The 16,549-nt window shown below is 37.5% G+C and overlaps 1 protein-coding gene across 1 annotated transcript; it reads right to left on the reverse strand.

Annotated features, from left to right (window-relative positions):
- Window positions 1–6,446: 6,446 nt before the first annotated feature.
- On the reverse strand, window positions 6,447–7,520 carry LOC129278894 (substance-P receptor-like). The gene has a single exon (XM_054915023.2). It carries the CDS (start codon window positions 7,518–7,520, stop codon window positions 6,447–6,449), a length of 1,074 nt encoding a protein of 357 aa, XP_054770998.2.
- Between the last annotated feature and the right edge of the window lie 9,029 nt (window positions 7,521–16,549).

Genomic DNA, 16,549 nt, shown 5'->3' on the forward strand with positions numbered 1-16,549 from the left:
TGGACAAAAAAAAAGAAACGAGAGAGAAGGGAGAAAAGGAGAATCGCAGATAATGAGAGGGCGGGGGGTATGGAGACAGTTGGGGGTCGTCATAAAAAGAGAATGAAGGGAGAAAAAGGGGGACATTACAGATATTGTAAGAGAGAGAGAGAGATAGGGGGGGGTTCTGTAGTCCGTTAGTGAGTAGACATGGTATTAAACGAGAGTAACGGGAGGATAGGGGAACCACGGGAGGGAGAGAAGTTCGACTTTAAAAAAATGCAAGAGAATATAACAAGAGGAAAGGAAAATAAATTATGAGTGAAAATGTATCGGAGGAAATAGAAAACAGGGGGCATTCTAAAGAAAAAAAAAAGAATACAGTAGCAGAGTGGACGAGGGGGAAGGGGGTGTGACGAAGAGAGTGTGGGAGGGGTGGCAGTGAGAGATGCATGGGGGAACATAATGTGGATTAATAAAGATATAGAAACGATGAAACACAGATAATATAGGCAGAGAATGGATGGAGAGAGACAGAGAAAGCGATATAAAATCAAATGGAACAAGTTGGGAAGGTGCAAATACTTGAAAACGATATTTGAAGAGAGTATTGCAACAATTACCCCTTACCTCTGCATTTGATGAACAACATAAATAACGTAAATAAACATAAAGAAAAACATGAATAGATTTAAATAAAACAATTATTGACCTCAATCAACAGCTAATCATAATGTATGTTTAAAAAAGCGATACCATTGACGGAAAAATTACCCACAATTTTAATTTTCATGCAACCGATTCCCTAGAGTACACACCACAGCACACACAACCATCGTCAACACTTGCACATCAAAAATTCACGACTCGAACAAAAATTGTTTAAACTACGGTTTTGGGTATAATTTTCAACTTTTAGGATACATAATTGTTCATAAACAAGAGCAATAAAATAAATTATCGATTAGACATACATTACATTAATAATTCATTAATAATCAATATTGTCTGAATTAAAAGAAATCTATAGGAAATACAACCTACCTACCTATAGGCCTATTTGTACCAGAAGAACCTTCTCTATAATAAATTTGTATTGAAGTGAGTTTAGTAAAACGGGATCATAAAATGACAACCCCCATGTCATAGAGTATTATCATTTATTCAATGTCACATTTTTAAACTAAAGTGCTTGAAATCATTTTATTTACCTTTCGAAATCCTGCAAAATATGTATAGCCAGCTAGCAACTTTTCAAAAAAAGAAATATATCTTAAATTCCCATAATTACGTAACATAAAATATGTTATTCAATGTATCATATCTAATACTCATCTATCAGGACAATGAAACACATTCTATAGGCGGCAAGGCACATATAGCCCTATATTTATAACATGCTATAAAAATAGCATATGTGATATAAATTGTTACACAGTTCGAAATAAACAGCACTGCAAAGAAAAAAAGGATTTTTACAAATATGAATAACTTATCATTAAATCAATAAATTCATTTGTATTCCAAAGCGAAAATTCATTTATCAAAACTATCAATTCTTGTTCGTATACAGAGAAAATAAAATACTTGATATTTTCAGAAAACATTTGAAGCAAGATACATGTATTTTGACAAAAAAGACATATGTGGCATGAATTGTTACATAATTCTAGATAAATGGTACTGCAAAGCAAAAGTTAAACAAAATATGATTAACTTATAAATCAATAACTAATAAATTCTTTTTACAGATATAGTTGATTTGTATTTCTAAATAGCTTCAATGATCGTTCTTGAATACAGCGAAATGAATTTCTTAACATTTTCAACAAACATTTCTATCATACAATTAACAAAATCAAATAAATTGGAATTTTCAGTCAAAGGAAAATATTTTCATGGCAACTCATGTTTTAGACAGTACGGTACCTGACCAATTTTACATTTATCATAAAACAACGAGAATGTGCTAAACCTCATTTGCACGGATCAGTTTTACAAATCAAATAAAAACTTCGTTCCTTGAGGGAAAAAAAGAAAAACAAAAGAAAACTTGCATGAATAATTGGACCGATGAGCAAGATTTTATTTAAATCATTCTGTTTCTGACTACTCGGGGCCCTCGATCGTTCCCTCATTTCTGTATTTCATATTTTGCTTTACATTGTAAATTTTATTGAAGTAGAAATAACATCTGTCTGTCTGGCCCCTGTTTAAATTCAGTGGGATTTGTAGAAATTGGTATCCAGCGGATGAAACCAAAAAAAGTGGAACGCCTCTGGCATGCAGTCTTGCCTGCATTACGCGATTCAATATAGCATCAGTGCTGACTTTGAAAACGATCATATAACAAATACTAATCACAAAAAACACAATTCATATGATAAGAAATATACTACGTTCATTTACCATAAATGACATTTGAGCTTTGTGACCTAAGACTTGTGCAAGATGATCAGTGATACTTGATTACCTAAATGTCCACATTTCATGAACTATTTCCATAAAATTTCAAAGTTATGATAGCAATTCAACAAATAGCCCCAACATAGCCAAAGTTCATTGACCCTAAATGAACTTTTACCTTAATCATGTGACCAGAAAGTCGGGCAACAGTATTACTTGATTAACCTTAGGCCTGTATCCAAGTTTCATGAACTATAGGTCCATATACTTTCTGAGTTACGATGACATTTCAAAAACTTAACCGTAGGTTTTAATGATTTCAATGTTGATTCCCCCAACATGGTCAAAGTTCATTAACCTAAATGACCTTTGAACTTGGTCATCTGACCTGAAACTTGAGCAGGATGTTCAGGAATATTAGATTAACCTTAATGTCCAAGTTTCACCACTAGCGTACCTAAGGGGGGCAGGGGGCAGACTACCCCCCCCCCCTGACGAGTCACAAGCAAAAAAGAAAAAAAGGAAGCGAAAAAAGAAGAGAGGAAAAAGGAGAGAGAGAAAAAAGGGGGAAGGGGAAAAGAGAAAGAGTTTAAAAGAAAGGGGAAAACAAAAACTGGACTGCAGACTGTCGGAAAAAATTATAAACTGTCAGGCACACGGGGCTGTTCCAACTGATTCAGTTTTTTAGCTCCACCATCTTTGTCGGTAAATGTAAACTGTACACTTTTATCTGTAAATTGTGATTTAAGCAATGCGACTTTTAGAGCTCTCTGTACCGATATTGAGGACCGACTGGGCTGACCAGGGACAGGAAAAAGGTAGAGAACAACTTTTAGGTAATATAATTATAACACCAATTGTTTTTAACTACCATCTTATTCATAGTTTAAAAAAAGGTGCTTAGAATGTCCACTTTTCAGGGGGAATATCTCAAATTTTCAGCTCGCTCTTCGCACTCGCATCAATTAATTATTCAGTTAGAAGCCAATTTGTTCATGGTTACTAAAAGTGCTTAGAATATCCAGTTCTTAAGTCAGAATATCAAAAGTTTTAGCTCGCGCTTCGCGCCCGCACGACTGTTTAGATACCCATGGTGTAAAACTGCTGAGAATGTCCAGTTAGGAATATCAAGATTTTTAGCTCGCGCTTCGCGCTCGCGTAATTTATTAAGGAAGATACCCATCCTATTCTTAATTAAGTTCACAAAATGTATCGTTTTAGGTATAATTTTTTAAAAAAAATTCAACTCGCGCTCGCAATTATTTTTATTTTTCAATTTCAATTCCCTCAACCTTCTGACATTCCTGCCAGTGAGTGAGTGATTTTCCCCATACTTAGTGATATATCATGTTACTGTCGCATATATTTTCACGTTTATATCTATTTTTCATGAGTGAATGGATGCATTTATTTTTGTCTTAACTGTGTATATGGAAATAAAACCAAATCCAAATCAATACATGAATGCAACTGATTTCAATGTCAAATATCTCTTTTATAACGTCTCCAAATGAGCAAAATTGGGTGGGAACATAATGTAAACACCTTCAAAGAGGAATAAAAGAAGTATTTTAATAGAAACATTGCAATTACCACTTGATTATAGAAATATATCGATCACGATCCAATACATTTCATTTCTGAAATGATATACACACAAAAAAAAGAATTGATTTCGACAACAATGTGCAATCGCCCGACAGCAAATATCAGTAGCAGCAAGATCCCAACTGTTTTATTGGGCACCCCCTGGGTAATCTTTCCCACCTTCAGTGCCATTACAGACCTACACATCCAAACGTGAATGGGGGGGGGGGGGGGGGTGGGCTGCAAAATGCAGGGCAACGAGGACTGCGAGGTGCCCAAATATTCTCGTGTATTGGCAATTTTATGACCGAATGTACAATTTCTGCACGTTTCACATCATGTAAAAAGCCTAAATAATAATTGAAAAAAATGTTCGCTCGCTCGACAATTAAAAACTGTGAAGTTAATATTTGGGCAATCATTATCAGCCCCCCTTGAAAAATTGTGCCTATACGTCTATGCCTACTACCCCCACCTTGCTCATCCTTGTCACTTGCCCCCCCCCCCCTAACGAAATATGCCAGGTACGCCACTGAGACATCTTAACCGATTTCAATGTTGACGACACTTCCTAACTTATAATGACATTTCAAAACCTCAACTTTACATTAAAGGACAAGTTCACCCCAGCAAAAATTTGATTTGAATAATAAGAGAAAAATCCAACAAGCATAACACCGAAAATTTCATCAAAATCGGATGTAAAATAAGAAAGTTATGACATTTTTAAGTTTCGCTTAATTTCACAAGACAGTTATATGCACATCCTGTTCGGTATGCAAATGAGGGAATTGATGACATCACTCACTCACTATTTCTTTTGTATTTTATTATATGATATATGAATTATTCTAATTTTCTCCTCATTGTCCTGTGAGACAAAGTTTTATTCCTCCCTGAACATGTGGTATTACCATTGTTATAACATCTTATGGCTCAGTTAAGTTGGTCCTTAATGTAAAATTGGTGAAAATTGAAATATTGTATAATTCAAACAATAAAAAACAAAAGAAATAGTGAGTGATGGACATCATCGACTCTCTCATTTGCATGTCACTGAGTTGTGCATATAACTGTTTTGTGAAAAATAAGCGAAACTTTAAAATGTCATAACTTTCTTATTTTACATCCGATTTTGATGAAAGTTTCAGCACTGTGCTAGTTTGATTTTTCTCTATTTATTCAAGTCATAATTTTTCTGGGGTGGACTTGACCTTTAAGTTTTCAATGTTGACGACGCAGCCTTCGGAGAAGCGGCGCCAAAATAAAGTATCGTTTTACTATGCAGGTACAATTTTCGAAATTTGCGTGATATAATGACGTACGTGATCCTTCACTCAGCTCTCTTTCTTGTTCGTCATAAACTGTTTAAAGGAAGATTAAGTCGGATTTTGCATGCTAAATTTAAAGGGTTTGATTAGGAATCCATAGTTCTAAATATCGTAGGCCTACATAAATTCTCAATTTCTTGACTGTTTCTTTTTTCCCAATTACTCTGAAAATTTACACAAAAAGCTCCCTGAAATTATGACATAATATGTATTTAAGATATATGATTTCGTAGAATTTATCCTCATTGATTATTGAAATTCTTTTTCAATGGTCAAAAGCGGTTTACAGATCGACCTATAATGATGTTCCTTGCTGAATAAATAAATCTCTTAAAATCCACCCCGCATTTATTCAATAAAACAACATTTAGGCAGACCCTGCGCCGCTTCCTCGTAATGACCATAATGACCACAAAGTGTCCTAAGCGAGATTTTGTGGTCGTGCCCTCCCCGTTTACGGTCGATGTAGCGACCGTAGTCACTATTTACAATAGATCCGCATCCAGCCCGCATCTTTCTGGAGTATTTCGCGGGGGTTCCGACCATTGGTGGCGGAAGCAAAAAAGTTTAGGGGGGGGGTCCACCTTAAATTTTGGGGTAGACACAGGTAAAAAATTTGACAAGCAAAAAAAAAAGGTTATCAACCAAAATTTTAGGGGGTCCACAAACATTTTAGGGGGGTCCACCTGAATTTAGGGGGGGGGGGGACGCAGGAAACAAAATTGACAAGCAAAAAAAAAGTCTCTCCCCATCTCAAATTTAGGGGGGACAGGACCCCCCCCCCCCGTCCCCCGCTTCCGCCGCCTATGGTTCCGACTGCTCTTGTGAACTTGACGGCACCGCGAAACGCGTCAGGACCGTTAGCGGATAACATACATTGTATACATCTTCGTCCAAAGTTTTAATTTTGAAATTTGAATATTTTTTGTTTTGCTTTCCTGAATGGTATGACATTTTAGGAACGACAAAGAAAACATGTGGACAGTTTTAAGAATGTCCGGACAAATTGTAGAAAGAATATGAGGATTGCAAATTCTGCATTTCATGCCTTGCCCTCACGATGTTTTGGCCATTGAGGAAGTCTGGTTTAACAGAGTGTAAACTGGGACCCTTGTCATACTACCTGCACGTTCAAATTCTGTTCTATGCCATGTTGGCGCTGTCCGATTTGGAATCTCTTGTCCGTTCTCCTGCCGGAGACCTTGAATCTCCTAGTCTCAGCAGTCGTCGAAGACCATTCTGGAACTTCTGATACTTGAAGATATAGATGAAAGGATTAATGCTATTATTAAATAATAGAATGCACTGGACACTCAAGCCCCAGAAGCTAGTAAAATCGATGTTTGCACCAGAAGCGTAGGCTATGAAATATAGATTGGAAGGTGTCCAACAAAGCAGGGATGTCACTGTGACGATTATCATGGTTGTCAAGACCTTTCTCCGGGCGATCTCTCGATAGCTTCTTGCTGCTCCTGGTTGAGGCCCGGCTGCTTCTGCCGTTTGCGACCCTGCTGCTTGATCTTGGAATTTCTTAGCGGCGCCACCCCTTTTAAGGACATGGCCTATATATGTGTAGATAGTAATCATGATGAAAAGAGGAGCGAGGTAAAGAACAAAGAATGACAGTCCAGACACAACCGCTGCTGTGTCCTGTGTTGGCCAATCATGCCTTCGACAGATTCCATTCTCTAGGCTGAAACTTGCGGGTAAGAACCAGCCCCACACCATGCCCATTGTCCAAGCTAGTATAGATGCTGCCAACGCCGGCCTGATGGTGAAGTTGCTTCGATACCTGATAGGATACCTAACGGCGTAGAATCGCTCGAAACTTATGAAGACCAAGTTGAAGATTGAGGTGAAGTTGAAGGACCACACGAAGAAATTGGGATACCATACATAGCAAAGGTATCTGGCCAATACAGGACCCGCGGTCTCAAAATGTGGCACGGGGACGACCTTGAAAGCTATGACAGAGAGAGATCCGAAGAAATCAATGAGGCTTTGGTTGGCGATCAGGAGGTTAGTAGCATCCCACATGTCACGGGTGTTCAGTAAGACGATTAGGACAAGACCATTGCCAAGTATACCGGTGATGCCTAAAATAATGTGAGCTATGTATAAAATCAAGAACCTTGGTATACTGTTTCGTATGTCGGGGTCTGAAATCAAGTCGAAATTCGTAGTCATTACTTCGGTAATCTCCTCAGTAATCTCCATACTGGCAACAGATTAGATAAAGATGTTGGAAAATCACAATAGTAAGTTGTGAATGATTTGCTGCTATGTCGTGCGATGTCGATTTATACATCTTTAGCAGTAAACTTTTCTTAAGATGTACCTACATTTTACAAAATTAATTCCATCTGGTTGGAGGTTAACTCTGAATGTTTTGACAATAGGACTGCAATCGATATTTCCGGACCTGGCTTGCAGATTCCTGTGAAATCGAATAGTCAAGTTTGATGCCCGCGCGCCGTCTATCGAGGAGTTAAATGCAGCCAGGTAGAATTAATATTGGAGTGCAACTTTCAAATAACACTTCTTGTCTCCAATAGGTCTTATAAAAATCGACGGGGAAAAAAATTCGAATCTACTCTCTTGCCCGACTCAAAGTGTACCTCTATTGTTATGTGTTCAGTCAGAAGAAATGATTTTATTGTCGGTCTCAAAATATCAATTGCGTACAAAATGTACAAATTTGAGATCTGCGTATATAACAATGATGATGATGATAATGGTGAAATCTGATGATAATGATGATAATTATGATAATAATCATAATAAGAGATACACAAAGAGTAACCTATTTATCTTACAAAATTAATTCCACCTGGAATTATTAATTATTATTAATAATTAATTGATAATTAACTATATTATTAATTATTAGTTATTATTAATTTATATTATCAATAATCAAGAGATACACAAAGAGTTACAATTTCAAACGACAGAATAAACTCTTCCATGGAAACAAAATGAAATTCTTTTGTAAGCTGGATTCAAAGATGACTGAGGCGAAAGATGTTCCATCGACAGATGATATGACGAACTACTGGAAAGAACTTTGGTATAATAATAATAATAATAATAAACAATTCTTGTATAGCGCATATCACAATTATGAATAATGTCTCTATGCGCTTCCAAAGGACTTGGATATTATTACCCCAGCTGTAGCATGGCTGCCGTAATTACTAAGATTACAGCGCACACGCATTTCAAGGAATAAATTCCTGCCAGGTACCCATTCACCTCACCTGGGTTGAGTGCAGCACAATGTGGATAAATTTCTTGCCGAAGGAAATTACGCCATGGCTGGGATTCGAACCCACGACCCTCTGTTTCAAAGTCCGGAGACTAATCCACTGGGCCACAACGCTCCACTAATAATGGGATAATGATATGCTTACGAAGAAAATGAACTTAAATCACCTTAATCATGCGACCTAAAAATCGGGCAAGATGTTCAGTAATACTTGATTAACCTTAGGCTTATATCCAAGTTTCATGAACCAGGTCCATATACTTCCTAAGCTAATAATAATAATAATAATATTCAGTTCTTTTATAGCGCATAACACATAGCAATGCATGTCCCTATGCACATGGATGAAATTAAGGAAAGAAATTAGAAAGTAAGTAAAGAGTGTTGGGCACTGAGTGCATTACAAGTTAAACAGATACTTTTAGGGAAGTCTAAAACTTATCTAAATTATGAATATTTCTCATATAATTGGGAAGTGCATTCCATAAGACGGAAGAGGCTTGTGCAAATGAGCGCTCACCACATGTTTATGGATTCCAATGGAGAAATATAGAGTGTAAACAAAGTCGGTCCTAATACTGATCCTTGCGAAACGCCTTGATTGAAGGGTGGGTGGATGATCGTTCATTCCCAATAACCACACGGTAACTACGGTCAAGAAGATATGATTGGAACCACTTCAAAGCAAGGTCAGAGATTCCAAATGTGTGTTCTAAGCGATTTAAAAGAATGTCATGTCTTATGGTGTCGAAAGCAGCTGAAAAATCTAACAATATAAGGATGACTTCCTCACCTTTGTCTAAAGACACCAATATATCATTTGTGACTCTAAGCAGAGCAGTTTCGACACCGTAGAACTGACGATAACCTGACTGAAATTTTGCATATAAACTATTTTCTTGAAGATAAGTTTGTAACTGGGAGGCTGCAAGAGTTTCTAAGATCTTGGCAAAGAATATCAGATTAGCGATTGGACGATAATTTTTAAGCTCTTCTGCATTCAAGTAGTTTCCTTTCAGTTTGGGTAAAAGTTATGATGACATTTCAAAAATTTAACATTAGGTTTTAATGATTGCGATGTTGATTCCCTAAACATTGTCTAAGTTCATTAATCTAATGGCCTTTGAACTTGGTCATCTGACGTGAAACTTGAGCAGGATGTTCAGGAATATTCGGTTACACTTTATGTCAAAGTTTTATGAACTAGGTCAAACTACTTTAACTACGTTCTAACGACATCTTAAAACCTTAACCTTCGGTTAAGATTTCAATGTTGACGACACCTCCTAAGTTATAATGACATTTCAAAACCTTAACGGCGTCGTCATCATTGAAATCTTACCGTAAGGTTATGAAAAGCGGCGCCATAAGTTTCGAAATTTGCGTGATATAATGACGTGCGTGATCCTTTACTCAGCTCTCTTTCTTGTTCGTCATATACTGCTTGAAGGAAAAGTATGTCGAATTGTGCATGCTAAATTTAAAGGGTTTGATTAGGAATTCATATTTCCAAATATCGTAGGCCTGCATGAATTTTTAATTTCTTGAATATTTTGCCCGTTTTTTCCCAATTACTCTGAAAATTTACACAAAACGCCCCCTGAAATTATGACGTAATATATATTTAAGTTAAATGATTTTGCAGAATTTATTCTCATTAATTATTGAAGAGCTTTTTTATTGGGCAAAAGTTGTTCGCAGATCTACCTATAATGATTATGATTGCTAAATGAATTAATGTCTTAAAAAAAGAAGAAAAACAACCCACATTTATTCAATAAGACATCATTTAGGCAGACCCTGCGCCGCTTCCTCGTCATGACCATGATGACCACAAAGTGTCCTAAGCGAGACTTCGTGGTCATGTCTTCCCCATTTACGGTCTATGTAGCGACTTCGGTCACTATTTACAATAGATCCGCGCAGTGTCGTAACTACGGGTGGGGGGCATGGGGGCTGGCCAAAAAAAAACCAAAAAAAAAAAAACGGGGGGGGGGATAAAAAAGAGAAAGAAAGAGAAACGTAGTGGGGAAGAAGAAATTATTTTATTCTATATCATATCATGTTATATTTATATAATATTGACTAGTCTTGAGGGGAACATCAAATATATTGCCAGCAAAAGAATCATATTGGCCCGAGTCTGCATGTTACGCCACTGGGCTGAAGTCAAGTCGAAATTCGTAGTCATTACTTCGGTAATCTCCTCAGTAATCTCCATACTGGCAACAGATTAGATAAAGATGTTGGAAAATCACAATAGTAAGTTGTGAATGTTTTGCTGCTATGTCGTGCGATGTCGATTTATACATCTTTAGCAGTAAATGTTTCTTAAGATGTACCTATATTTTACAAAATTAATTCCACCTGGTTGGATGTTGTCTCTGAATCTTTTGACAATAGGACTGCAATCGATATTTCCGGACCTGGCTTACAGATTCCTGTGTAATGGAATAGTAAAGCTTGATGCCCGCGCGCCGTCTATCTATTGAATGCAGCCAGGTAGAATTAATATTGGAGTGTTTTTTCAATTAACGCTTCTTGTCTCCAAGAGGTCTTATAAAAATCAACGAGAAAAAAATCCAATCTACTCTTTTGCCCCAACTCAAAGTGTATCTCTATTGTTATGTGTTCAATCAGAAGAAATGATTAATTTATTGTCGGTCCCAAAATATCGATCGCATAAAAAATGTACAAATTTGAGATCTGCGTATATAATAATAATTATGATGATAATGGTGAAATCTGATGATAATGATGATAATTCTGATAATAATCATAATAAGAGATACTGAAAGAGTAACCTATTTATCTTACAAAATTAATTCCACCTGGAATATTAATTATTATTTATAATTAATTGACAATTAACTATTATTAATTATTAGTTATTATTAATTCATATTATCAATAATCAAGAGACACACAAAGAGTAACAATTTCAAACGACAGAATAAACTCTTCCATGGAAACAGAAAGAAATTCTTTCGTGAGCTGGATTCAAAGATGACTGAGGCGAAAGATGTTCCATCGGCAGATGATATGAAGAACTACTGGAAAGAACGTTGGGAAAATAATATCGCTTACGAAGAAACTCCCTGGATTCAGTCGGAAGCAGACAAATGGTCCAATGTGCCAGCTCAGGCTCATCATGACCATGATGACCACAAAGTGTCCTAAGCGAGACTTTGTGGTCATGTCTTCCCCGTTTACGGTCGATGTAGCGACTTCGGTCACTATTTACATGGACCTACTACTCAGAGTAGTAGGTCCATGATATTTACAATAGATCCGCACAGTGGCGTAACTACGGGTGGGGGCATGGGGGGGGGGGGGCACGTGCCCTTCCCATCCCCCCATCGGCTGCCCCCCCCCCCCACAAAAAACGGGGGAAAGGAGAAAAGTAGGAGAAAGAAAGAGAAACGTAGTGGGGAAGAAATTATTGTATTTCATATCATATCATATTATGTCATATTACATGAGAATTTTTCTTCATAATAATTTTTGATTGATTGATAACGAATTTATTTCATTCCAAAATTTCAACAATAATAATAATGATAATAAAAATAATAATGATTATAATAATAATGTTAATAATAACAGTAGGCATTTGTATAGCGCCATCTATCCAGAAACAATCTATTCCGAGGCGGAGTGTTATTATTATTATTATTACCCCGGCTTTAGCTTGAGCTGCCTTTCAGCGCTCGTGCATTCAAGGAATTAATCCCGGGTACCCACTCACTTCAAATGGGTCGAGTGCAGCACAGTGTGGATAAATTTCTTGCTGAAGGAAAACACGCCATGGCTCGACTCGAACCCACGCGACCCTCTGTTTGAAAGGCGAGAGTCAGAACCACTATACCACGACGCTCCCACACATCAATTTATGAAACATAATTGGCTTAGGGTGTATATAGAGGGCCTATGTGTTCACCATTCCTGGTGCTCGCATTGTCTAAATAATGATATATATATAATGTATATATAATCCTGTTGTACTAAAACATCAATTTTTCAAGTCAATATACACCAAGTATATTTCCTCGCACTTCGAGTTTTTGTTCTTTATGTAGTGACATATGCTTTTTTCATGACTTTTTCATTATTGCCCCCTTTTAAGGTCTGAATATCAAAAGTTTCCTGTCCGTGCTTACGTTCGCATTAGTGGACTAATGAGATGTCTGCTCTTCATATAAAAAAAAATCAGCTCGCGCTTCGCGCTCGCATCATTTGGTTAGTGGAATACGTATGGGTCTTATTGATTTTCCTACAAACAAGCCTTATATAAAATGCCCCTTTTCAGGTCTGAATTTCAAAAGTGTTCAGCTAGCGCTTTGCGCTCGCAATATTTGAATAGTTAGATATGTATCATGTTCATGATTACAAAGACTACACAAAGTGTTTCATGGATTAGGTGTAATTATAACAAAATCAGCAAGCGCTTGCATGGCGCTCGCATTAGATGACTGTGGTGAGATATGTACACTGTTAAAAACCCTGATTTTACTGAAAAAAGGAAGATTTTGCAGAAAGCAATAACAGAATCATTCTGTAAATTCATAAAACAGGAATTTTTCTGCAATCTAACAGAACAGGGACGTCCGTTGCAGAAAGAGTTGCGTTTAAACGCAAGTCAAAAAATCAATCGCAAGTCCCAAATGCGCGCTGTTGATTGGTTGAAAATCAAGTTTCGCATGATTTTAGAGTTGCGATTGATTGCAACTCTTTCTGCAACGGGATCCAGGTCTTTTTAAAAAGGGGAAAAGGGTGTTTTATTAAAGGAAATTTGTAAGGTTCCATACACCAAATACCAATTTCCTGTGATTTTACATGATCTGGTAAGATTACAGGTGTTCTCGAGACTCTGCTGCAGGAACTTCTTTTATTTTAAGGATAAATTTTCTAACAGTGTAAACTCTTCATGAATTCCTTTAAAAAGTCCTTAAGATGTCCCTGTTTGGGGTTAATATATACACAAAATTTCAGCTCACGCTTCGCGCTCGCATCGTTTCTTTTGTGAGAGAGGTACGTATCATGATTACAAAACTTTGCTTATGATATCCTTTTTTTTTAGGTTTGTATATCAAAAATTTTCAGCTCGCGCTTCGCATTACTTGATAAGCAGATAAGTAAGATACATATCTGTTTAATGGCACAGTCCTTAAACATGTCTCTATTACGTCAGTATACCTGGCAATTGAGAACTCTTCGCGTGCCCACTAAGTGACTCAACATTTTTGCTGGTGCTCCCCCCATGCCATGACCCACGGTACGCCACTGGATCCGCATCTTTCTGGAGTATTCCGCGGGGGTTCCGACTGCTCTTGCGAACTTGACGGCACCGCGAAACGCGTCAGGACCGTTAGCGGAGAAGATGGAAACTAGTGTTCATAAAAAGAAAGGGTATCTTCAGGGGAGCATTAGTTTGACGAAGTACTTGCCAGATTGTTGTCCGATATTTACTGTAGTAACTATGCTTCTCAGTCAATCAGATCAAGGAAAATTGACGAATATGACATTATGTCAAACAAAAAAATGTTGATGAAATGCTCCCCTTGGGACAACACAAATTATTTCCCATATCTACCAGGTTATCATTACCAGTGATTAAACATCTTCGTTCAAAGTTTTAATTTTGAAATTTGATATTTTATTTTGTTTTACATTCATGAATGCTATAATAGTTTAGAAAAGACAAAGACAACATGCGGACAGTTTTAAGAATGTCCGGATAAATTGTAGAAAGAATATGAGAATTGCAAATATCTGCATTCCACGCCTTGCCCTGACGATGTTTTGGCCATTGAGGAAGTCTGGTTTAACAGAGTGTAAACTTGGACCCTTGTCATACTACCTGCACGTTCAATATCTGTTCTATGCCATGTTAGTTCTGTCCGATTTGGAATCTCTTGTCCGTTCTCCTGCCGGAGACCTTGAATCTCCCAGTCTCAGCAGTCGTCGAAGACCATTCTGGAACTTCTGATACTTGAAGGTATAGATGAAAGGATTAATGCTATTATTAGATAATAGAATGCACTGGACACTCGAGCCCCAGAAGCTAGTAAAATCGATGTTTGCACCAGAAGCGTAGGCTATGAAATATAGATTGGAAGGTGTCCAACAAAGCAGGGATGTCACTGTGACGATTATCATGGTTGTCAAGACCTTTCTCCGGGCGATCTTTCGATAGCTTCTTGCTGCTGGTGGTCGAGGCCCGGCAGCTTCTGCCGGTTGCGACCCTGCTGCTTGATCTTGAAATTTCTTAGTTGTGCCACCCCTTTTAAGAACATGGCCTATACGTATGTGTAGATAGTAATCCTGATGAAAAGAGGAGTGAGATAAAGAACAAAGAATGTCAGTCCAGACACATTCGCTGCTGGATCCTGTGTTGGCCAAACATGCCTTCGACAGATTCCATTCTCTAGGCTGAAACTTGCGGGTAAGAACCAGCCCCACACCATGCCCATTGTCCAAGCTAGTATAGATGCTGCTAACGCCGGCCTGATGGTGAAGTTGCTTCGATATACCTGATAGGATACCTGACGGCGTAGAATCGCTCGAAACTTATGAAGACCAAGTTGAAGATTGAGGTGAAGTTGAAGGACCACACGAAGAAATTGCTATACCATAGATAGCAAAGGTATCTTGCTAATACAGGACCTGCGGTCTCCAAATGTGGCATGGGGACGACCTCGACAGCTATGACAGACAGATCCGAAGAAATCAATGAGGCTTTGGTTGGCGATCAGGAGGTTAGTAGCATCCCACATTTCACGGATGTTCAGTAAGACGATTAGGATAAGACCATTACCAAGTACACCGGTGATGCCTATGATAATATACAAATAGCGAATAGGCATGAATGCGATGGTGTGAGATTTCGCACGAGGTGAAAGAAAGATGCTCTATTCAACGAGGCGAGAGCCGAGTTGAATAGAGCGTCTCTTTCTTTCACCGAATGCGAAATCTCGCACCATTGCACGAATAAGAATATTCGCTATTTGTGTTGTACAACGTGAGATCCTCACATTGGCAATGCGACAAACATGTTTGATGTCACTTGTGAACAACTCTCCCCATTACTTAAGTATTCACTTAAATTGCCTCTTTTATCACATCTATCAGTAGATCATGTGTTCTTTCTATAGGAGGGCATGTAAAAAAGATTTTTAAAGAATACATCATGGATAAAGAGTTTCTATCACCATTAGAAAAAGCAAAAAGAGACATTTGGGGGGTATTTTATAGTCCATCAAAGAGAAAGTTGTTAACATGTGACATCACACATCCTTGTCGCATTGCCAATAGGAGGATCTCCATAGCATTAGTGATTGCAATATTCAAATGCTCATTACTTTCTCATTGTTTGTCCGATTTTTCTCAAACTTTCCTTCATCTGTTTCTTTGATTTTTCTGTTTCGACAAGCCTACTTATTCCAAAGGTTTCATTCTCCTTTTATATTAATTGTCAAATTAATTCCAGCTGACTTTATACAGAAATGAATTCAACGATGAAATCGATTAAAAACAAGTTTTCCATTTTTGGGGTCAAAGGTTAAATCTGATTGTTTTGGCAGTATCGAGGATTGCAATCATGACAATCGGCATTTCTATCTTGCAGATTCTTTTGTAAGAAGAATGACCCTCGTGACGACGGTATAAGCAAGGGTGGAATGTAGTCAGGCAGAATTAATATGGGAGCGCAACTTTCCTATAATTCTCCAATGGGTCTTATAAAAGTCAAAGGGTAAAAATCGAATACTCTCATGCCCGACTCTAAGTGTGCCTCTATTGATGTGTATTCAACCAGAAGAAATGATTTTATTGTCGGTTGAAAAAATATCAATAGCAGAAAAAAGTTCAAAATTAGCGTATTTAGGTTAAAAAAACAGATCTTAACTTTGATAATGAGTAAATTAAGGTCAGGTATCCTTTCCAAGACACAATAATTGTTATTTCCCCTTCCTCACTT

This window comes from Lytechinus pictus, chromosome 16 (assembly GCF_037042905.1).
Source record: "Lytechinus pictus isolate F3 Inbred chromosome 16, Lp3.0, whole genome shotgun sequence".
In the NCBI taxonomy this organism is placed as follows: domain Eukaryota; kingdom Metazoa; phylum Echinodermata; class Echinoidea; order Temnopleuroida; family Toxopneustidae; genus Lytechinus; species Lytechinus pictus.

Bases quoted from the DNA above. Each gene is read 5' to 3' on its own strand.
- LOC129278894 (XM_054915023.2), bottom strand. From the start codon at position 7,520: ATGGAGATTACTGAGGAGATTACCGAAGTAATGACTACGAATTTCGAC.